General features: G+C 42.7%; 1 protein-coding gene across 1 annotated transcript in view; it reads left to right on the top strand.

Moving 5' to 3' along the window:
- Positions 1-2,972: 2,972 nt before the first annotated feature.
- BFSP1 (beaded filament structural protein 1) overlaps positions 2,973-24,617 on the top strand; it is a 40,638-nt gene continuing 18,993 nt past the window's right edge. Inside the window, exons 1-2 of the mRNA XM_032806363.1 lie at positions 2,973-3,343; positions 17,056-17,116. Of these exons, the coding sequence (XP_032662254.1) occupies positions 2,973-3,343; positions 17,056-17,116 (432 nt within the window). The remainder of the gene's footprint in view (positions 3,344-17,055; positions 17,117-24,617) is intronic.

The following is a 24,617-nucleotide window of genomic DNA, read 5'->3' as shown; positions in this document are numbered from 1 at the left end:
TGGAAAATAAAAATAAAGAGCCCATCTCTTCAAGTCGTGATTCAATTGTTATTCAGTCCTGATGTGGCAAGTTGCAGTTGATGTCAATAGAGATTTTGCCTTAATGAGGACAAAGTGATAACTGGGGTCTTTGACCTGCTGCCCTGTGGTAAATGATGGTGGTGCATGGGGAAACAGGAAGAGTGCAAAGAGCTCCACCCTTTTGCGGTGCTGTTCAGCAACAGGGGGCATCTGTAGTCCTGGCACTCCCCAGAGTGCACTAACCATTTCCTCTATGTCCTATTGTACATAAAACCCTCTAAAGAGACAGGGAGAGAGGTAGGGCCAGGGACCTATTCCTGCCCCATCCCCTGGCAATGGCCATCAAAGCTGGCCATTTTGATAGGAGGCTATGTTTAATGAATGAGGGATGTAGCAGTGGACAATCTCTCTGGGATCCAAACAGCTCAAAGAGGAATTGCACCTGGGCTGGTGCATCCTAAACATGGAATTGTGCCTTCAAGGCACAACAGAGCCCTGAGCAAGGACTTTAGGACTGGAGCCCATAATACTTCATGCTGGTACCTAGAGCTTTTCATTCTCAGAGCTTGAAACCTGACCACAGCTTCATTGGAACAGGTTCAGAAGTGAATCTCGATTGTCAGCTTGACAGACTTTGACCAAGCTGATGCTTGTTCTTAGGAGAAAGTGGAAAAGGATGAAAGAGAAATGTGGCTTGTGTTGGCTTAACTGAGTACGAAGGACTGCAAGCAGATTGATGGTGCTGTCAAGAGAATGCTAATGCCACATTTCATTGAAATGGTCACGGAGCTCAGTTATCCATCCAGCCGAAAAACACATTAGCAAACAAACCAGTTTAATAGGGATTTCCTCTAATGATGTACAGCACTTGTTAAAATCCAAAAGAGGGGGGAAATGTAAAATACCCATTTTGGGGGCCATTCTGATACATTCATACAGTACATTTAAATACAAAGCACTGGTCTAAATAACTTGCTACTCTTCTGTTCTCAGGAGGACTAGCAAGAAATAATTTGGGATGCTGAAGGAAAGATACAAGTGGCTTGTATTAAATAATTTTCCTTTTTGATATTGCAGGTCATAGATCAAAAGGATATATATGCGCAGCACACCGTCTCCAAAGAGAGACACAGGTTTCACACACTTCCTGGTAACAATTTTCCATACATTTCATTAATGAACACACAGGCAACAATGACCTTTCAGAGATTTAGAGCCTTGTCTGAAAAGAGAACCCATACAGAGCCCAAAGATGGATGGTGTCGTTGTTAGGGAGCTACCAGGAGTGCCATTAAAAACAGTCCAGCATTTAATGTGGTAGTTTAATTTCCTATAGTATTTGTGATGTTCCCCATTTGAAGCAGAGGGAATTCTAGTACTATGGCACAGTGAAATACTGTGGCACCGAATGGACTAGATCCTCAGCTGGTATAAATTGGTAGCTGCCTAGAGAGAATGTAAATTATAGCCAGCCCTTGCGGCCAGAGCTGTATGGAAATCAGTGGTCTCTGCTCAGTATTATCTTTGAAAATCAGACCCACAGTTGTTGTTTTTTGTTCAACGTGTCTAAAAATCAGGCATTGTATCATTGTTAATATGGTGCCAAACGTATGAATGGTTCTTTACATGCTGTGTCAAATAAATAGCATCCTTCTCCCAATAAGCATACAAACCAAGGACCAAATTTTCAAAAGAGCTCAGCACTCAAAATTGGGGCCAGATTTTCAAGAGCCCAGCTTCTAAACTTGCATCACAGTATTTGGCCAGACTTCCAGGAGAACACTGGCTGTGTGGTGGGTGCTGAGCAGGTTTGAAAATCTGGCTATTATTTAGGTGCCTAAAAGGGAGCTGAACTCTTGACAATCCAGGGTCCAGACAGGGTACATTAGAGTGAGGGCAGCCCCAAGGGATTGATCCTGTGCAGCGTTAAGTGTGGAGTGCTGTGCATGTAAACACCAGGGAAATGATCAGGAGCTCAGGCTTATAATTGCAAAACCTAATTTTGTTTCTTTATATGATTTAAAACCCAATTTCCAGACTTATCCCTCTCAGTTACTTCCACATGTGGACAGCTAGATTTGCACTTAGTTGCCTGAAGCGACTGTTATGGTACCTCAGTGTTGATGAGGGTTCTCAGGTGTACTGTCTGGGCCTCTAACATAGATGTGCTCATGTTTGAAAAGCAGCCTCTGATAAAAGGATTATTGACAGAGGCCTGCTGAGACACCATCGTAGTCTCTGAATCCCTCACTGTGATGCTGGGTGTGGTTCTGGAGCACAGAGCATAGGACAAGTCCTATTTTGCCACTGGAAAGAGAGAAAAGCATTAGAGTCAATGTCTCCATTGCTCACAGGGCAGGGCTCATTTGCACTGTCCTTCTGTACGCAGCTCCCCTTTTGTTCTGGAACAATCACAAAAAACATTAGACCAGGCAAAAGGTAAACATGACTCTTGCTCATCCCCTCATGCAAAACCCCTGATTCAGCAAAAAGATTCCATACACTGTCCTCGTGCAAACAACTCCAAGCCCAAAAATCTAGCCACCAAATGCTTTGAACTCAAGCCTCTAAAACTGCAGAGTCTTTGTTTTGTGGTCGCTTTATAGCGTTCTAATCCACCGACAAAAGCTGGACGCCACTCTCTCTCTTTCATACTGGCCACACACAATTGCAGCTCATGGAAAGAAAGAAAACAGTCCCTCAAACTGCTGACAGCCTCTGGAAAGGCAGAGAGGAATGAGGCGGGGCTATTTGATTTTATTTAATTTGCTGCTGGTGGCTGGCATTTAGTGCCACACACTGCTGTGGAGAGAAGTCATTGGCATTTGAGGATGGGGAGCCTAATTTCTATTTCTCCCTCCTAAATCCCCCAAACACATTTCTGATCCAAACTGGAGAGACAGCGACACACAGAAGAGGGGATCTTGGGCATGCACAGCCTCCCCCAAGCCATGTATAGAAGTAGCTACCTGCGGGAAGTGCGCAAGGAGAAGTATGAGCGATCTGATGCCTATGATGAGCTCCGGGGCACCTCAGACTTCAGCAGCCTGGCCCAAGCCCAGGGCCTGGAGAACCTGCAGGAGCTCAACGAGAGGTTTGCCAACTACATCAACCGGGCCCGGATGTTGGAGCAGCGGAACACTATCTTCCGTAAGCAGCTGGAGACCTTCCAGCGCATGGATGTGCTGGCCGGCTTGGAGGAGGCCTTTACTGAGCAGATTGAGCTGAACCGCCTGCGCATCCGTGAGCTGTCTGCCGACCGGGCCAAACTGGAGCGTGAGGACAAGGATTCACAGCGCATGCTTGATGAATACCGTAACAAGTAAGCCAGCCAGAGTCAAGGGGTGCTGCCCAGCTCCTCACTCTGGGTGTCTATTACCCTTACATGTTACCACTTTCTAGGGGTGTTTATCACTGTTAAGGGGGAACGTGCCATCTTTCATCTGTAGAAGCACTTTTCTCTCAAACAACCATTTTGCCTTGGTCTGGCTCTAGAAAGCTCTCTTAGTTAGATGCATTTCTTTAGGGAAGGGAGGCGAGTCCCATTTCTTGTTTCAAACCTCCACAGCCCCTGCTTTCAAATTGTGTTATTTGCTTGCTATCTCATAGTAGGAGAAGGCCTGGCTGACAGCAGTATCCTCTAATTGCCTAATGAGTCAAAAAGCCATAAGACATATTCCATAGGGCCAGGATCTGTCCTGGATGTTGATGCATGGTCGCTATATTGACTTCAGTGTGCCCAAGAACAGGGGCATGCTCAAGGGGGAGGGGAGAAGCTGGGGCATGGGCCTTCCCAATAATTGTCAGGGCACAGAACTTCTCTGGCCCCGGGAACACGGAGACAGGGAAGAGCAAACTCCTGCCGAGGTGCAGGGAAAAGCAAACTCCTCCCAGGAGTGGGGTAAGGGAGGGGAGGGTTACATGAGTTCCAGCTGGGGCTGGGGCTGGGGCAGGGAAGAATGAGCTTCTGTCAGAACCGGGGCAGGATGGGGGAGGAAAGAGTGAGCTCAGGCTGGGGAATGGGGGGAGGAAAGAGTGAGCTTTTGCCAGGGTGGTGGGGGCACTGAGCTCCTTCCAGGGTGAGGATGGGGGAGAGTGAGCTCCTAGGGGGCACAGAATATGCCCCTCCAAAAAGAAGAAGAAAAGTGATGAACGTAACTAGGAGCACCAGAGAACCCCTAGGCTGCATTTGATGAGAGTACTGCTCTGTGTGCACCAGTTACTCCTCCTGCCTATTACCAGTAGCATGGTCTTTGCAGGGAATGCATAGGTAAGCACGCTGTCAGCTTTAGGAGCATCATGCTTAGGTCTGCAAGATGCACAGTAAAAAAGGCACAACCCAGTTGGGAGGCTGAGGGACAAAGGTGACTTTTGTCTGATGTATTTTCATGTCTCTCTAGCACAAAGCCAGTTTGCTGGTTATTCTTAGATGGTTTAAATCTATTTGAAAACTCATTCATGAGCTCTGTGCGAAGACTTAGATTGTCAGGAATAATAACTATTAATGCTTTTGGCCAAGGCCCAGTCATGCAGCCAATAATGCAAATTTACTCCTATACTAAGGCTATATTTACTATGTAAACCCTCAAAAGGGGGGTATATGGTGCCTAGTCCTTTGACCTTCTGCACAGCAGTAAATTTTACCCATTAAGGCATTAAATCTGTATGAGATGGTTGTCCTCAAAGGCAGATAGCACCTTGAATGGACATAAGGCTTCTTCTGTATGGGATGGTTAGGCAAGAACGTCTCTTAACTCAGGCGCTAAGATCCAGTCGGTTAGGAGCTGTAGTAGCAGAGTCCTAGACCCAGCTCTGCAGATGTGCTTATTAAGGAGAGATGGTGGCCTCTCATAGCTAAGATTCCAGTTACTCTACAGGACAATTGATGAGACTGATTTTGATCTCATATACAGGAGAAGAAAGAGAAAAGCAAATCCTTGTACTTTCAAATGTTTAGGGTTAAGTCAAAACCAGGGATAATGTTACTGACCCCTCTGTAAAGTGCTTTGAGATCTCCTGATGAAACACACTAAAGATGAGCCAGGTGTCATTGTTATTATTACTAAAAAAAAAAAATGAAGTAAATCAAGAACTTTTTGAAACTTAAATAATGTTAAATGTCTCCTTTTTGATTCCTCCCCCCCAAGTGCCTAATGCTTCTTCCTACCCCTGTCTCCTAGTTTTTGAATACATTGGGAGGTAGATTGAATCTATTCTTAGCTATTAGTGGTATGAAAGAATTACTATGAAAAGTATGTTGCTTATTATACATACAGTAGCTTGTATTTTATAATATTTAAACATATATGTTAATTGTATCTTCAGCTTCATAAAGTTCTTCTCCCTTAGTAGGGTCTATGGGGGTCTTGGACTGTCTGGGCTTGGTTCTGCAATCCCTATTCACATTGAATAGCACTTATTCTCAGGAGTAATCTTGTTGAGATCACTAGAAATACTCACAAGAATACACGCTGCCCATTTTAAAGAATGAGGCAGTGCACCCTCCTTTTTGCGTCTCTCTTTCTGGGTTAGAGATCCTTGAGTAACTACACTGATTGCTTTTGTCCTTCTGCCTTGGAGCCTCTGGATTTAGCTTCTACCTGTAAGTTGTGAGTGCTCACCATGACTTACTAGAGAACTACAATCCAATGCTCTAGCAGAAAATACCAGAGCCCAGGAAAGAAAAAAATAGCAGATTAAGGACATGATAAGCACTAATTCCTTCTGGCAAACTGGGAAAGAATTTAAGACAAATAAGCAAACAGATATCCCAACAATATAGATTTGCAAAAATCAAGGCATAGTGCTTCTGGGATTTATATAAAGGAATTCAACCTGGATAGTAGACACAAGAACAAAACAGCATCACTAGAGAAAAACAGTTGCGCCTGAAGACGTCATTAGAAACTACCATCCCTCCTGGTCCCCCCTTAACAATACAGGAACAAGAAGAATCCTTTCAGAAACTCATACCTGTGTAGCCCAAATCGAGCAATAGACTCAGACTTGGTTGCATTACAGGAAAAAATGCTGTATTCCATTTACACTCTAAATCACTCCTCAAGATCAACATCTTTAACTTCCTGATCCTCAGAGCAAAGAAATCTGCCCAAAGGCACAAAATACTCTAGATATTAATCCAATATCTAGAATACCAGTATACAGGTCACTGGGAAGAACCAATAAAAAAAAGCAGCAAGCAAGACTGCTACAGAACTATCAGGCCATCAGACTAACTCACTACAGTGAAATGTGCAAAATGGAGACAGACTCTCCTTGAATACAGAAGGTGACCATAAACTAGAGATCAAAATAGGGAGGCACAAAGCAGTCCAAACCCAGAGAGGAGTGACTGTGCAACCATTGTGACAGAGAGTGACAACAAAAGAATGGTCACACTGGGTCAGACCAAAGGTCAATCTAGCCCAGTATCCTATCTTCCAGCAGTGGTCAGTGCCAGGAACTTCAGAGAGAAGGAACAGTACAGGGCAACGATCAAGTGATCCATCCCCTGCCATCCAGTCCCAGCTTCTGGCAGGCAGAGGTTTAGGGACACCTCGGAGCATGGAGTTGTGTCCCTGACCATCTTGGCTAATAGCCATGGGTTGACTTATCCTCCATGAATTTATCTATTTTTTTAAATCCAATTATACTGTTGGCCTTCACAACATCCCCTGGGAATGAATCCCACAGGTTGACTGTGCATTGTATGAAGAAGTTGTGTGTTGTATTGAGAAGTACTTCCTTATGTTAGTTTTAAACCTTCTGCCTATTAATTTCATTGTGCTATGTGAAGGGATAAATAACATTTGTGTATTCACTTTCTCCATACTATTCAGAATTGTCAAGGCCTCTATCATATCCCTATTGGTTGTCTCTTTTATAAGATGAACAGTCTCAGTCTTTTTAATCTCTCCTTATAAGGAAGCTGTTCCATGTCCCTAAACATTTTTGTTACCCTTCACTGAGCCTTTTCCAATTCTAATATATATATTTTTAAAGATGGACTGACCAAAGCTGCATGTAGTATTCAAGGTGCTGTCGTACCATCAATTTATATAGTACAACCGTCATATTTCGTGTCTTACTATCTATCCCGTTCCTAATGGTTCCTAACATTACGTTAGCTTTTTTTTTTACTTTTGCTGCACATTGAGTGAATATGACAGAGAGGCACTCTGCTTCAGTGTGCAAAGTATGAAGGTATATGAAGAAGACATTTCCTAAACTGGCAGGAATCATGAAAAATCTCTAATAAAAAAGCAATAAAGAAAATCGGTCCTTAACCCTGGGAGAAAGGAGGGAAATGATAGAGATGGCATCATGCTCATGTAGCTCCCTGGAATGGACACTGCTGAGTGAATTGTACCTACCTCTGACAGATATTTAAGGGGTCTGTCTGGCTGTGGTTTGTTTTTTACTCTTGTATAGCTTTTCACACCAATGGAGTCTCACTGAGCTGAATTGTGTCCTGTCTTAGCTGCTCTATGTTTGGTTTCTGCTGGCTGGACTGTCCAGTCACTGATGTTTTTCTACCACACCCACTAATGGTACCCACAACTTAAACATGTTTTATGTCACTTTTTTTGCAGTATAGAATACTTGCTTTTTTCTGTGACCAAAAAGAAAAAATAACTGCTACAACTGGCACATTTGATTACCTGTTTTCAAATATACCACCTCCCCCCAACCCCCCCGCCTCTTACAAATACAAAGATTTTAGCATCCTAGCACTCAAACACATACACACACACACACACTGAATTTATTCTATTGACTTGCAGTGGTTTTCAACCTTTTTTAATTTCTGGACCCCTAAAAAATTTTGAATAGGAGTGAAGACCCTTTTGGAAATCTTAGACATAGTCTGTGGACCACATGTTCTGTGGACCACAGGTTAAAAAACACTGTTCTATGGTAACCACAACTTTTCGCAGACTCCTTAGACAAAGTCTACAGACCTCCAGAGGTCTGCGGCCTCTGGTTGAAAAACCACTGAGCTAGATCACACGTCCTTCTGAAGTTACATTTTAAATGCACTAGGGTTGCTACACTATTTACAGAATTAAATCCTGATGAACCACTTGAAAACAGATCTTACATTCAAATTTATTTTTTGTTTATCTTTAATGGGATTCACATCTCTTTATATTAGCATGAATAATTCAGACTCTATGTATCAATGAATAATGACTTCTTTCTCTAGAACTCACTTAAGTATTCCTGCAGACTGCCTACCACAGCTTACAATACCATGTTGCTAATTATGTTAATTGTATTAAGTATAATTATCATAGCAGTATTATATTTTGCATGTGGGAAGGCTGAAAATACAGAGTATATTTCTCGCTCTCTTCATGGTATTCAGAAAGTTATTACAAACTAGATTATTTTAATGTCAATGTCTAAGCGTAAATAATTTTTAACGGAAAAAAATTAAAGGTTTACTCATTAAAACAGAGTGTTTCATTTAAAATATATCCAAAGATAGAACTCATGGGGTTTGTCCATAATGTAACTCCCTGGAGATTGTTAGGTATAAAGCTGGGTGCTGGATTCCTCAATAATTCTTCATAACAATTTTTGTTATGATTAAATCTAATTGATATTTCTCCCAAACTGGACCCCTTTTGTGAAGCCAGGGGGACCGTGTAACTGGTAATCAGAGGTACGGGGCACACCTCTAGTAGCACAACAGCTGGAATGTGTGAGATAAGAAGCGCTCCATAGTCGGTAAGCATCTTCAGAGCCGCTTTCCAAACCCTATCTGCAGAAGCCATTGCTTTTGGTTTGCTCAGAGTGAGACATGGCCAGGGCGTATGGCATTGCTTAATGCTCTACTGAAAGGTGCTCAGATTCTTTGGTGATGAGCTCAGTAAAATAACCTGAGTAAATAGAATAGAACAGAAAAGTAGACATGTCCTAGCTCCAGTCTTCTTATTCCCCTGTTACCTATGACTTGTTTGGTGTACATACATGATGACTGAATCCATCAAATGCACCATGACCAGAGCATCAGGCACTGGACAGCAGTGAGCCTTAGTAAGAGGTTGGAGGAGGTGGCTGTACATGTCTTCAAAATGTCATCCAGTTAAACAGTTCCAGACCATCCTGTACACATTCTGCTGCCCTCAACATCCACTGACCCATGGTAACCCTAACAGCCTCCCAATGCAAGACAGCAAGGGGCTCGCTGATATTTTGATAGTGTGTGTCAGCTGGCCTGACCAGTTCAGTGTACCCCAACTCACTAATTTCATAAGTTGTATCTAATTATGTTATGTAAGATATCAGCAGAAAGATAATGACATACTGATCATTAATATTAGTGTGTGGCATATGTATGGAGGACAACTTTCAAATTATAAACATATTAGAAATAATGTTATCAAAGTACAACTGACAGGCAGGGCTAGACAAAGGAATGTAATTCTGCCACCTGGAAGATATTTCCAAGGTACATTAAGAGACAACAGGCACACAAATTCCATTGACGGTCAGCAGGACTATCAAGACAGCAGGAAGAGGAGATTGCAGGAAACAGATAAATTTGCATTTAGCAAACTCTAGAGTGGGAAGAAGCCAGCATGAAACTCCCTAGACCAAGAGACTCTGTCGCTTTCCTCATAGCTTGAATGAATGTTACTTTGATGGGGGGAACCTTCAGAAGAATTCATTTAAAGATTCACTGGACTACAAAGGAACTAACAGAGAACCCCAAGTTATATTTCACCTATGAAGACAAAGGAAATGAGCACTTTGGACTTTGTGGGAGATCCTTGACTTGAGGGGTTGGTCAGCGATCTTGCTGGAAGGTAGATTGGTAAGAAAACTATCATGAGCAAAGGCTGTAGCCTGTTTTGCTAAGTCTTTGCATTTTTCTCTTTTGTTTGCTAACTTTGTCCTTTATACGTGAACTTATTTATAATCCTATCTCTTTTTGTTAATAAACTTGTTTTACTTTTAATCTAAACCAGGCAGTGCTTTGTTTGGTTTAAAGTGAATGCTAACTCTGTTAATGTAGCAAGCTGTTGGGTATTGTGTCTTTAAAGGAACAAATGAACCTTAGTATGTCTGAATGGTCCAGGAGAGAGCTGGACATTGCAGATCACATGGTTTGGGGAAAATCCGGGACTAGGGGATGATGGGTCATTTTGCCAGGTGTAATCAAGGCTGCTGGAGTCCAGAGAGGGACAGTGTATAACAAGCAGGCTGTTGGAATCAGAATTGCGGAGTCAGAGCTGCTGAAAGACATTCAAGTGCATGGTTGTATGCTGGCTGGAAGCATCCAAACAGAGCCACAACAGCAAAGCATTCTATGGCAATCAAGTTACAGGAGAGGCAGTAACACCGCCCCTCAGAGGATCTATATTGCACCCGAAAATGTGATACCACCTAGAAGAGAGATGACTTTGCGCACAAGACACATAATTAGGGCCCTACCAAATTTTCGGCCGTGAAAGACACGTCACAGACCATGAAATCTGGCCTCCTCCCATGAAATCTGGTCTTTTATGTGCTTTTAGCCTATGCTATACAGATATCACGAGGGAGATCAGCATTTCTCAAACTGGGGGTCCTGACCCAAAAGGGAGTTACAGGGGGTTACAAGGTTATTTTAGGGGGATTACAGTATTGCACCCTTACTTCTTCATTGCCTTCAGAGCTGAGTGGCCGGAAAGTGATGGCTTTTGGCCATAGGGTGACCAGATGCTAAGTGGAAAATATCGGGACTGCCGCAGGGAGGGTGCCTTTTAAGTGTTACATTCACCCATCCGGGTCTTCGACAGCAATTCAGTGGAGGCTCCTTCAGTTGCTGATGGTTTTCAGCGGCATTTTGACGGCGGGTAATAAATCTTGCCACCAAAGACAGAAGCACCCGACACTGAAGATCATCAGCGACTGAGAGACTGTCTGCCAAATTGCCACCAAAGACCTGGACGTGTGAGTGTAAAGGAAAAAAAAATGCCCGAAACAACATATAGGGACAAATGGCATCCCAGCTATACTTCAGTTGGGACGTGGGACAAATTCAATATCGGGACAGTCTAGATTTTATCAGGACTTCTGGTCACCCTAGTTGGCCAGGTACCCAGTTCTGAAGGCAGCACCCCACCAGCAGCAGCACAGAAGTAAGGGTAGCAATACCATACCTTGCCGCCCTTCCTTCTGCGCTGCTGCCTTCAGAGCTAGGTGGCCAGACAGTAGCGGCTGCTGACTGAAGGCCCAGCTCTGCAGGCAGTAGCACCAAAGTAAGGGTGTTACTTCTGTGCTGCTGCTGGCAGCAGCCTCTGCCTCTCCCAACCAGCAGCCACTGCTCTCCAGCTGCCCAGCTCTGAAAGCAGAATCACTGCCAGCAGCAGTACCGCAACCCCGCCCCTACAATAATCTTGTGACCCCCCCAACTCCTTTTGGGTCAGGACCCCTACGATTACAACACGGTGAAATTTCAGATTTAAATAGCTGAAATGATGAAATTTACTATTTTTAAAATCCTATGACCATGAAATTGACCCAAGTGGACCATGAATTTGGTAGGACCCTACACCTAGTGGAAGGGCACACCCAGGCCCTAGTGGACTACACTACCAAAAGGGGCAGCATAGCAGTGACAATACTTCATTGAGAGTGGTATATAGTAAGAACTAAATAAGGAAGATTTTGGGATTGGGCTCGTTGTTCTTGTTAATACAAGTAGTAGTCAGTACCTCAGAGATAAGCAGTATAAGCTATGTCATGTACATTCTTAGTCTGCCAATTACAGGTACTGCAAGACAAAATGCAAGTATTTTAGGCTTGTGCATCGTCCTGGTGGGACTTGCATTCCATAGTTTGTCTTTTCTTTGGCAGAGGTATCTATTGGGAAGAAGGACTTACAAGCCAAAGCATTGGTGTTTCCAGTGAGAAAAGTTTAGTGAAAGTACGTCTCCTTCATTGTGCCATAAGGAGACAAGACATGGGGTCATCCTGACCTCCTGTACATGGGAATTCCTCTGCTGCTCATCCTTTACTGAAAATGTTTTGTCTCCAGCTCTGGCAAGCTTCATCCCAGGTACCTTCCTCTTCCTTGCTGATTTTAATATTCTTGGAGTGAGTTAAGGGAGAGGCAGCTTTCAGGCATCTAGGCACTTTGAAGGCCAGGACCAGGACCATGAGTTGAGTCCAGCACTGGGTGGCTGAATGCTGAGTAATGTGGTGATGTTTTCTTGTCTACTGTTCTGCTTAAGAGACAAGACGCTGCATTTTGAGCCACATTCAACTCCTGGAAGCCTCCCAGTATCAATGCCAGGGAGAGAACATGACTGTAGTCCAGCCTTGAATAACAAAGATGTGGATCATTGTGGCTAGGTCTACATCTGTGAGGAATAAGTTCTCTCTACTTATCCACTGGAGAAGAGATAGATATTTCTAGCCACTGCTGAAGTCTGGCATTTCAGAAATGGAGATGAGTCCTGTTATAACTCCTAGACTGTACATGTCCCTCATATTCAATAGGCAGATGCCATCAGCTAACGGGAGTGCTCATGGATTCTGTTAAATAGCTGAACTCTGGGGTGCAGTGGCAGAATTCGAATATTGGTAGCTCTCTGACAGCTGAAAGAGGAAAGCAATGCAGTGGTGGATCTTTTAAAGGTCTGCTCTAGCTTACTTGAATCAGGCAGCTTCTTCAAAGGACACCTACTAGCTTTTCCCTACTCCTGTGGCAACTCATACTCTATATGCAGCAACACAAGTGAAGCGACAGCCCCTCCATTGCTGACTTCTTCTGCTTGCTGCTTGGCAGCAGACAAGGTATGAAGAACATTGTCCAGTCCACTGTCCACTGTCTAGCCCTGGATCCACACTGCCAGCTAAGGATCACATTTTTATTAGGAATAAGGATCTTAGTACCTGTATCTGCTTCATGAGGGTAAAAGACGACTTTGCAGACCTTGACCTTCAGTTCATCAGTTTCAGCCCCTCACATACTTACCATATCAGCACAGGTACACCAGTCGGTCTGTCCTCTGACTGACTTGCCCTTTCACTGTTCAAGATTTTCAAAAGTGACTAGAGATTCTGAGTGTCACAATTTCTGGGTGCCTAACTGGAGGCAACTTAAAGGGGCCTGTTTTCAGAAAGCACTGATTTCCCACCCTCTGAAAATCAGATGCCTTTAAGGTGGTCTCCAGTTGGGCACTAAAAAATGGCATAGAAAATACTAGTCACTTTGAAAATCTTGGCTAGCATGTGATTTGTTCACCTTTGGGGATAGTCAACTGGTCATTGCACTTCTTCAGCAGTTTCCCATGTATTTTTTTATTGATGCACATTTTTGCATGATTGGGCTCCACGATAGAAGAAACAGCTCGAGAGAAAGAGAATAGAATATAATTTTGTTTTCTATCACGCCTTTCTTATGAGAACTGTACTAATGAGCTTTATAAGGCAACAAATACCATAAGATCCTGGCAGTTTAGTGAGTGTATAAAGCCAGTGCAGTAACCATGCATTTAAACATGTGATATCCATATGTATGTGTGAAAGACTTTTTCAGAAGTTGCATAGATCTCTTAATGTACAGAAAAGAGCAGAACAGAATGGGGATTGATTTAAATCTCTTCCAAGAGGTGGTCATGCTAACATCACAATATATTGAGTGTAATGCTTTATCCTCAGATGATACATGAACACACAAGGGAGTGTAGAGTGGAGTAACATATGTGTGTTATAACAGCCTTCTTATGCCATTAGCTTTTGGGCTAAACGACAATGATGGAAATGGCTGCTAAGTATATTTCAGTTAATGGGACTATATGGAAATTCAGTCAATGAGCCAGAATCAGATATCTCCCCTCCCTGAACTGTGGTGGAGTTGAGATCTGGACTCAGACTCTGTCAGCCTCATCTCTATTGAATTCAGTCAGTTAAATTACTGAGAGAGCAGCATTTTACCATGGCTGTATGATTTTCATGATGTACTATGATTTTCATTCTTTCCCAGTTGCCAGAATATATCTATGCAAATTAATGAACTGTTTGTTGCCAACTGCACATTGAAGAGATTTACAAGGTCCAATAAAATTTGTTTTAGGTCAGCAATTTAATAAAGCTCCATAATGAATATGGTCTTAACTCAGAGGATGAATGGCTTTGCTGCTGCACTGGGAAACATTTGGACAGCTATTGTGATTTACTGACAAGCTCTGCTTTAGGAAGCTACAGAACAGCATTTCAGCAGAAGAAAGTCATGAATGTACAGAAGCGAGAGTGAAACTAAGCAACCTTTTCATTTTTTTTACCAGTTTGCTAGGAGTTCCCAATTCACCACTGGCACCGAATAATAGCATTGTGTTCTGCGCTTGCAACACTGTGCAGGGAGTAAAGAGGCTTATTTAGCCCCACCTGATCCCTTTGTAGACGGTCTGTGCTGTGTGGAAGGGGGGGCGCTGCAAAGAGAGACATAGGATGGCCCAGTTGCGGGATGCTGGCTTAGGACATGGGGCAACCTGCTTTCAACTCCCAGTTCCGCCACAAACTTCCTGTGTGACTTGGAGCGAGTCACTTGGGGCTAGACCCACACAAGGTAGTTAAGCTCAGCAATGTGATACTTAACTTCAGGCACCCTGCCACCTCCTGGAATCCTCAGCCTCAAGTTTGGCACCCAGACACCCCCACTGAGATGCATGGGGAGAATTAGGAGCCTTAACAATGGGGTGCACAGAAGCCACCATGCTGAGCAGGGAGCTGCCTAAGTTAGACAGTGGTAAATGCCAAGGTGAGGCGTGTGACCTAAGCCCCACCCCCACCCCCTGGGCTGGAGGGGGTGCCTTCCTCTGCTCAGGATTCATAGCTGTGAAACCTTTCCTGGAATTAGGTGCCTAAGCCAGATCAGCAAAGAATCCTGTGGCACCTTATAAACTAACAGACGTTTTGGAGCATGAGCTTTCATGGGTGAATACATGTCTCATGCATCTGACGAAGTGGGTATTCACCCACGAAAGCTCATGCACCAAAACGTCTGTTAGTCTATAAGGTGCCATAGGATTCTTTGCTGCTTTTACAGATCCAGACTAACACTGCTACCCCTCTGATATACTAAGCCAGATCAGTCCTTTCTCAAGAAACACTGACAAGGAGAAGTCCCCTTATACTCAATAGCCCAGTGGTTAGTCCACTCATGCAAGATGTGGGAGATCAAGGTGCAAGTACCCATGCTGTCTCATTGGGAGCAGAGTCTTCCTCCTCCCAGCTGAGTGCCCTAACCACAGAGCTGTAGGGTTTGCCAGGAATCGGTCTCTTTCTATCTCTCAATCGTCATTGGGTCAGAAAGAGGGTGAGAATGACACGGTGGCCTAGTGGTTAGGGCACTCTCCTGGGAGACCCATGTTCCAGTTTCTGCTCCAATGAATATTTAAGAATTTTATACAAAGTGGGACAGCTTCCACAGGAGTGAATGAATCTAGCGTTGAATGAAAGGAGTTTTCTAGTGACTGGACAAGTGCCTTGGAAACCATGAATTCACCTGGAAGGAACTGATGATTTTGGGAGAGAGTTGAAGGATTAAATTATTAGAACGAGAGAACTCTCTTCTAACTCTTTAATGCTTTCCTCCTAGGTTAAGCCTCAGGCAGTATTCACTACCATAGCCTATGTTACACCTACTCTATAGATAAACAGAAGATTTCCATTCCCTGAGCTAACTAACTGTATTTTAAAATGTTTAAAGTAGATGATGAAAAGATGGCAATTTTGTTTTCTGCACTTCTGTAGTAGAAATTACTTCAGAGAGCAAAGAATAAGCAGCCAGGCTGTATCTATCTCATTCTTCAGCCACCAGCAACAACCTGACTTTGATGAGCAATTTGTTTGGTGTTTGATGATAAAACCTGGTTGCTCAGGATTGTAATATGTTTCTAATTGTTTTTTTAATTGCAGCATCTCATTTAATTACTTCTCTGGTTAAGCAGCTTATTTACAGTCTTGTTTTTCTTAAAGAAAAAGTGGAGAAGATTCTGCAAAAGGGTTCTTTTGTGCCATCTCCAAAGAAAGAACTACCATCAATCAATATATCACCGTTTAGGGGTGGTGGTGGTGGTTGTTTCTTTCCATGAGAAAAATCTCTTTATGAGAGGATTCTTTGTACATTACAATACAAAGCTGACATTCTTAAAATATAACCTTTTATGCCATATTTATCTTAATTCAGAGAGAAACAAAGCATAAACTACATCATTTTCTTATTTATTTATTGCCAATTTTTCTCGAATAAAGGAAATTTCACATATACATATGTGTATGTTTCTGTACATATATATAGGAGTATATTATAATGGCATGTAAAAGTTCATGCATTTTCTAGTTTCAGCAGGCAATGTTAAATAATGTGCTCATTAAAATCTGCATTGGAGTTTATGAACAATATAAAATGATGGGTAATATTAAAAAAAACCAAGAAAATCAAAATGTATCCTCATTCTACACTTCTTACTCAGATGAAACTCCCATTGAAATCAACTGTGCACCACAAATTGCAACATTATTTACCGTGGGCACAATTAAAATGTCAACATTTATCAGTGGTTACTGTATCACACCAGATTATCCCAGATACACTGTCACAGTTATCTCCTCTAACAGCAGAATGAAATATTGTGATATCTCAGCTATCGAGTCTGGTAACTATTGGTAAATAGTGACTTTTAAATGGTGAGCACTGTTGTCTGATACAGTTTTGTAAAATGTAAATCACTGACATTTTATTGGAAAAGATCTATCCTCAGACTTTCTTTGGAGAAGTCACGGCAAATGTCCATCCGCTTCATTGTGCTTGTTGCTTGATGAAAAGACTAGAGGGACCTAATCAAAACAAGAATTACACTCACCATCTGAAGCCAAAGATCTATGCTTAAGTTATGAATAAACCTTGTGGGCCTGGTCAAGATTCATAGTCAACTTAAATGTGACGCTTCTATAGTGCATGATATTGTAGATGGAGACACAGTATGTGAAGAGATAAGCCACTCGACTTCATCTTCTTTGTCCTATTTGCAGGTACAGAAATGAACGTGAATATCAGCAGAAGCTAAAAGAGACCCTTGAACGCCTTAATAAGGTGAGCCTGTTACAGTAAGAGTGTGCTGTTTGCATCAACTGCTGCCTTTCATTTCATTTACTAGACAAAATTGCTTTGATGTCCATTCAGTTTGGTTCGATTAATTTTTAAGCAGTTATTTTAGTTCTGATGGAATTTATTTTGGTTATATTATATAATATTACTTTTTCTCCCATAGTCACACATATTGGTGCCCCCACAAATCATGAAAGGACAGTTCCCATCCTCTCTTCTATTTCTGGCCATAAGCTATTAGTTTATGCAAGTAACTTTATTGTCAATAACATTAAGAAATTGGAATCTAGGATAGTGCGAGAATTAGGGACCTTCCCTCATTCTCCAGCCCTGGGTGATTTCTCTTCATCCTGTAAACCCTGAAGGGAAGCCCTTCGCCACAGATTTTCAAAGGTTGATTTCAATGTGAATTAGGCACCTAACCTGCTTAGACTCTTATGATAAAGCCATTAGGTGACTATCTGCATCTTTAGGTATTTAAATACCTTTGAAAATCTGGCCCTTAGAGTCTGATACTAAACATACTGGAGTCTCTGGGAATAGGTTTTGGATTAGGCCCTTAGAGAGAGACCTATCTGATCATTAACTGGACTTACTCTTTCCTTTGTTATCCTACATGTCCCTAGACCCATGGAATATAAACTTTGTAACTGATCCAGTAACACAGGCCTCTTTAAGTTACAGTTATGTGCATTAGTAAGTGTTTAGCTGGATTCGGGCTATTAGGCATGATTCTGAGTTTACTGAAGTAAATGGGAGTTTTGCCTGAGAACGGAATTCTGGACCATGTCAGTAGGACAGACGATGGCTGCACTGATTTACCGTTGGAAACATTGATTGTCGGTAGGGTTCCTTAATATCAAACCAGATATAGTACAAATCAATAAATAAGAGAAATGAAAGCCCAAGAGAGCAGATTTTAAACTCATTTCCTCTACAAATGGGTGATTTGTCTTGTGTGTTTTCCCATGTAGTCCCTCATTTGCCTGGGATTTTTTAAGCCCTTGACGGGCCTTTATGGCAAGCTACACATCTTATCAGGATCCTTCACTAAGAATTGCCCTGCAAAGCATTCCCACTGTATCTCTCTTGCTGTTATGTGCCTCTGGCCACCTGTAGGAGAGATCTTCTGATATGATGATAACGATGTGGAAAAGCAGAGCAAAGAAAGTTACATCTAAATATGAATATGTATCATTTTGGCTATAAAGCAAAGAGAAATAAAAATGATTGTTCTGGTCGCTGTAAACTGCTACTGTCTGCATGGTTGAAAGCACCATACCAATGAGCTCATTAAGAAAAGAGCTCCTGGCCAGAGGCAAGCAAAGTGATCTAGAAAATGGCTGTTTTCCCTAATCATTATTTTGTTCTTTTTGCATTTATTGACCACTAATAGCTGAAAGCCAATGCTGTCACATTGGTGTAATCTGTAAAGTCAGGTGCGTAAAAAAAAAAAAAAAAAAAGCCCAAAATGGCTGAGAACTTAAAAATTGGATGATAACAGACCACAGATCCCAGTGATGATTGAACCTGGTGATATTCTAAACAAAAATTGCTCTCAGCCATGCTTTAGCTATTTCCATCACTTCACACTGACTCAACAAACCTTCTAGGGTTCAGAGTGACACATGGACAGAATGAGACTCCTGGAATGTTGTTATATAGATTAGCAGTTCTTCTTACTATGGAAGCAATCTCACTTAACAGAGATCCTATCTTTATGTGTACTGTCATGTTTTTTAAACATTCAGCTCAATGATCAAAGAAATCCTTTTAATCTGGTGTATTGTAATTATTGAGCTCCTGGTCAGAGAAAACTGCATGAGTCTCTCCACTCATGGGTTTGTCAGTTCTTTGTCAGTCCTGTTACGACAGTCTGGGAGCTTCAAGGAGATTATCTGGCTTTGAGGATTAAAACTGTATCCTATCCTGCAGGAAAAGGTCAAGTCCATTAAATAACACCATGTTCCCGTTAACAAAAAAAATAGACGTTTCATTCCTTGATTTCTGCAGATTAAGAGGATTTTGAAGGGCCTGATCTCTGGCATGCCTTGAATACTGTTGCAATCAGAACCCTTGAGCAGAGGCTTACCTTTAAGGAGGTGAACAACCCACTGATGGAAGCTTGATTTTTGTTTTGGAGTGCAGGTGGGTCAGTACCTACGGAAAGCCATAACACCGTTCTCCATCTTGGTCCTGTACCAGTGTTGTCCTTTTTCCATGAAAAAGAATAATACTCCGTCCTCAAACTGTGCTAGACAATCATGAGCCCAAGATGTGGGACCCAAATGTAGGCAGAATGCTGAAGCTATTCTGTAAGTCATACCGTTTAGCCAAATGGTGATAAAATGAACATAAGACTATTAAGGGAAAACACAGAAAATAGCAGATGAATATTAAAAAGAGCTAGTGCCAAGCTCCCTAATTCTTATCACAGAGATAACAAATATCTTTCATTTGTAGAGCAATTTTTACAGTGCCGCAAAATATGTTAGTGGTGAACAGCATAAAGACTTGAGCTGGGATTTATAAAGCACAGTACCATTCAAAATCAGTGGGAGTTGGGTGCCTAACCCTAGTGCCATGATGAAATCCTGGCTCCATTGAAGTCAACGGGAGTTTTCCCATTGATTGAGGTGGAGCCAGGATTTTATGCCTGGTATTTAACGGCAAAGGGCCAGAGTCAGCCTGACTCTTTTGCAGTTTCTCAGTGACAGGAAGGCCACAAGCAGCTTTGTTGCCACTTATCTGATCCTGACTTGAGACATGCAGTATTCCAGTTCCTGCATTTAAGCAAGCACAGGGACTCCCAACTTACTCTCCTAGGGACAGGGAGAAGATGGCCTATCGGTGCCTGTCTTCTAGAGCTGCCAGTGGATCCATCTCACTGAACAGTAGGCAGTAAAATGCATCCTAAACAGGGGATATAGTAGAGTGCATGCAGCTCAGCACCTGTGGGAACTCTAGTAGTGAGAGTGCTTCCCAGTGCTCCCTCTGGGACGGTGTGATTCTGCACCAAGTCCAGCTGTTGGACCAGGGGCGGCTCTAGGCATTTTGCCGCCCCAAGCCCGGCAGGCAGGCTGCCTTTGGCAGCATGCCTGTGGAGGGTCCGCTGGTCCCGCGGCTTCGGGAGGTCCGCCGAAGCCACAGGACCAGCGGACCCTCTGCAGGCAAGCCACCGAAGGCAGCCTGCCTGCTGCCTTCGCGGCAACCGGCAGAGCACCCCAGCGGCTCGCCGCCCCAAGCACATACTTGGCATGCTGGTGCCTGTAGCCGCCACTGTGTTGGACTGTGCCTCTGAGGCACAACTGAGCCCTGAATTACTAGTGCTGTTTCTAAAGAGGTTAAAATGTAACATTTCCTGGCAGCTTTGTTTCCTGGATTCTTCTGTCTTCAACTACCATCCGACATATAAACATTTCTTACTGGAAACAGCTAACAAGATATAATAGCACCTCCATACCTCACAAGGGTGTTGTAAGGATAAATACATTAAAGATTATAGAGCACTCAGATATTCCAGTAATGAGGGGCCAAACAGGGGCAACAGATAGATACAAAAATCTGAAGTTTCTTGCTCTCACCCAGTTTCTTCTGTATTCTTTATCCCTTAGAGAAGAAATAAGTGACTGTGTTTTCCCCATTCCCAGACTTGCCCCTGGAAACAGTAGACATGATTAGATGGGAAAGTGGATCACAAGGGACAGGCCACAGGATTTCACCCAGTGATTCCTGCATCAAGCACATGATGTCTGGTTGTGATAGGCTAGCTAGAGCATCTCTTAGCAGTCAGTGCAGTGTCGTTGGAAGTCAATATAGCTATGCTAGTTTATGCCATCTGAGGCTCTGGCCCAACGCATTTAGGGATGGCAGAATCTGGCCCAGTGTGTTTAGAGTTGGCTTTAATACTTTCATTATTCCTTTCTGTGCCCAGAAGAGTTTGTCTTCCGTCTGTGTTTGGAGTCAATGCACAAGTAGTCAGCAAAAGTCCATCCATTTGCAAATCATAAGTTTTGTATCTCTTTTAAGTGAATACCATGCAGTCAACATGTCTGTCTGTCCCTCTAGAAGATGAGTGGAGAAAAATGTGCATTTAAATAGAGCCACAAGGTCCGGATCCTGTGATATGCTCAGCAACTTCGATTCTCATGGACCTCAATGAAAACTGAAGGCACTCAGCTGGCTGCAGGAGGAACTCAACTCCATCTCAGAATTGGCCCCTCACTGTGCAAATCTAGTTTCCATAGCAAAGGAAGAAAACTGAATGGTTTCTTTTCAGGCGAAGTTTTACCTTAGATGTGCACTTTACAAAATTAAGCCAGTAGACCAAATAATGGCTTGCATGGCAAAGAGTTTGAAAAGTCCATTAACGTCTTTAGAAAAGGTTTTTCAACGCCAGGTGTATAAAATTCAGAAAAAAAATCAAATTTATCTTTCTTTGCTGTTTGCATTCTTCTTTGAATTAAGAAAAATAGATCGTCTCCTTCCCCAGCTCTATTTTCATTGCTAATCCTTCATCTTTCATGTTTCTATCCCATTTCTGGCATATTAAACAGTGTTTTTCCTTCCCTCTGCAAAATGCAGACGTGGCTTTGCGCACACAGGGATCATTTGAATGACTTGTACTTTTTTTCATCTACTCTTTAATGTCCAGAACATCCCTTCTCCTCCATATTTCCAAGAGATCATGTGCTTAGAATTTGCCAGTATATTGGAGCTCACTTAGAACAAGTTTTATGGGTATTTTATAAGCTCACCAAATGGAAAGGCAAATCTAGTCATCTCTGGAGTTAGGGAGGTCTCCCCGGCATCAGAACCAGTATGGTTCCACGCACAGGGAGTCCATTTTCAAAAGTGGCACAGCATGAACCCCAACATGTAGTTCAGAGCCCAACTCCATTGGCCTACCTGTGACAATACAGGGTGGGATGGGGGACAAGGTAGAGCATGAACTGTGTGCTGCATGGATCCTCAGTCCTCTCTTTTCACAAAGGGTCATGGGGTGCTAGGTCAGCCATTGGGCAGAAATAGCCTTCTCTGAGCAGCTCTGCAGCCATTCTGCCCGCTGAGGAGAAAGGTTCCTGCTCCCTAGCCCCTTCATGGAGATTACCAACCACTGGTCTGATACAGGCTAGGCTCCAGTGCCACAGATTCAGAAGGGCCCATCGTGATCACCTGGCCTGAACAGGATCTGGCTCATAGTGATCAGAGATGGGTGAAAATGAGGACACATTTTCACAAAGGTTCACTCAAAAATTTTGTTTAAGGCAGTTTCACAGTTTGAAGATTTGGCTTTTCTGCCAAAAAATGGAGATATTTGTTTTTCACTTAAAACATATGAAAACCCGAAAAACAAATTTGTTGCTGGGAAATATGATTCCTGTGAAGTTGTGAGCAGACATGGCAGGGGTCTCGTGGACATCTCTGACATTTCTCTCTTGTGCCTTATTGATAAAGAGGAACATAAAAAGAGAAAGCAAAATGTAGCACGCTAATGTACCACACTAATGGATACAACTTCTACTAAACCCTTTCTCATTATCAAAGCGTGAATGTGTGTTAGAGGTCTCTCTCTGTGGCTGAGTCTGCTGGAGCTATAGGTAGAGCTTTAGCTCAAGCTATGCACTTAGCTCTGGAGGTTCCTATTGTGTCAGTGAAGATGGCATCTTTCACACAGACAGAAGGGATTATAAATATTAGGTAAGGCAATCAGGGAACAAAAACAATCAGCTGACAAAGATGACAAACCGCAGAGCGCAAACTATCAAATGAGCATTAGAATGTTCACTGAGGTAACCAGTTTGTGAGCAATCTTTAGGAAGAAATTTGTCCATGCACAACAGTCACTGATCCATCTGAATAACGAAGAGCCTTACTGTGTGCTTGCAGACTACTGCTGAATAGGAAAAGGGGCTCAGTTTAGTGAATGATTTGTTGTTTGTAAATTTTATACCTCTCTCCATTAACAACAAACAGGGATCCAAGCCCTGTCATGAAGGCCATTTTGCAAACAGTTTACTCCATACATGTATGTGTGTGTGGTAAAATTCTGTGCCACTGATACATTTCACATGATATCAAATGACATGGAGGATGTTACACATTGTAGCAGGTTCTTAACAGCAGTATTCCCTACAGCAGGGCAGACAGCAGATATGAGATACATATTATGCTGAAAGCAAAGTTCTGGCATTTGACATGATTGCATTGTCCATATTTATCAGTGACACAGAATTCACATCCCCATATCCGTCACCTTATGCTTAAACTAGTATTTGGGTGCATTCAGGTCAATTTATAAATGTGGGAATGCAATGGCTTTTACTCAGAAAGATAAGTCCATTCTGCTTCGCAATTCATTTTCTGTGCATAATACTCAGGATGAAGCCTGATTGCTTTATATACATGCAGGAATCTTTACAAATAGAGAAGAACACATCAACGTACAGAAGCATTAAACAGCAGTTCTGCAGAGCACTGGACTTGTCCTATCTCTATTTATCAATGGGAGTTAGGTTCTAAATACCGTTGAAGATCTGGGCCCTTGATCATTGCCAGGGCCACCTGCGGCGGGGCAAGTGGGGAATTTGCCCCAGGCCCTGGGTCCCACAGGGTCCCCCATGAGAATATAGTATTCTATGGTATTGCAACTTTTTTTTATGGAAGGAGCCCCCAAAATTGCTTTGCCCCAGGCCCCCTGAATCCTCTGGGTGGCCCTGATGATGCCAAGTTGAGAAGAAAATAACTGGATGCTGTGTTGTTTTGATACAGCGTGAGGGTTCAGTGAATGCATAGCTAAATCTAGCTTATTTAAAAAGAAAAACTGCAAACACATTTTCTCTCTTGGGCAAACATTTGAAAAGCTGAAGACTAGATGTTGCTCATTACATACAAAAATTCTTGCTAATTGGGGATGTCTGCTTCCCCCACAAGACTCCTAACTCTATTGTTGTGCTGATCTTTCTCTCAATAGGAAATCATTAAGGCTGCTTAAATGCTCCCCAAATGCCTGATGACTGGCTTAGAATATTCTGGTCATGGTCTGTTTTAATTAGTGGCGTTTGCTCCCAGTGCAGTTAACTAGCACTAGAGTAAAAAAAGTTCATGGTGGTTTTATTGGTGCATCAGCAAACCTGGCTGGATGAGTCAATGGCATCATGAAAATCGCAAGCATCAACACATTTCTCAATAGCATATCAGCCCTGGTGGTTAATTTGCTGTGCATGTAAAAATGGAAATCCCTCTTTCACCATAGTCACATGCCCTGCCCAGAGAGGCAAGTGTTTAATTCACTGCACATGATCTGATCATTGGGCCAGATATTTACCTCTGATAACTGAAAGTGGTGAGTTTTAAAGGGATGCCATATGTTTAAAAATCTGTTTCCTCCCCCCCCCCCATTAAGATCCTGTTGTTACAAGCAACATCTAGTGTTACTCTGACTGAAGTCGATTAGGAGAAAATATTTGTTCCCTTATTTTCTGTT

Source organism: Chelonoidis abingdonii, chromosome 3, assembly GCF_003597395.2.
Source record: "Chelonoidis abingdonii isolate Lonesome George chromosome 3, CheloAbing_2.0, whole genome shotgun sequence".
In the NCBI taxonomy this organism is placed as follows: Eukaryota; Metazoa; Chordata; order Testudines; family Testudinidae; genus Chelonoidis; species Chelonoidis abingdonii.
The sequence above is the reverse complement of the archived record's forward strand: the minus strand, read 5'-3'. Positions and strand labels throughout refer to the sequence as shown.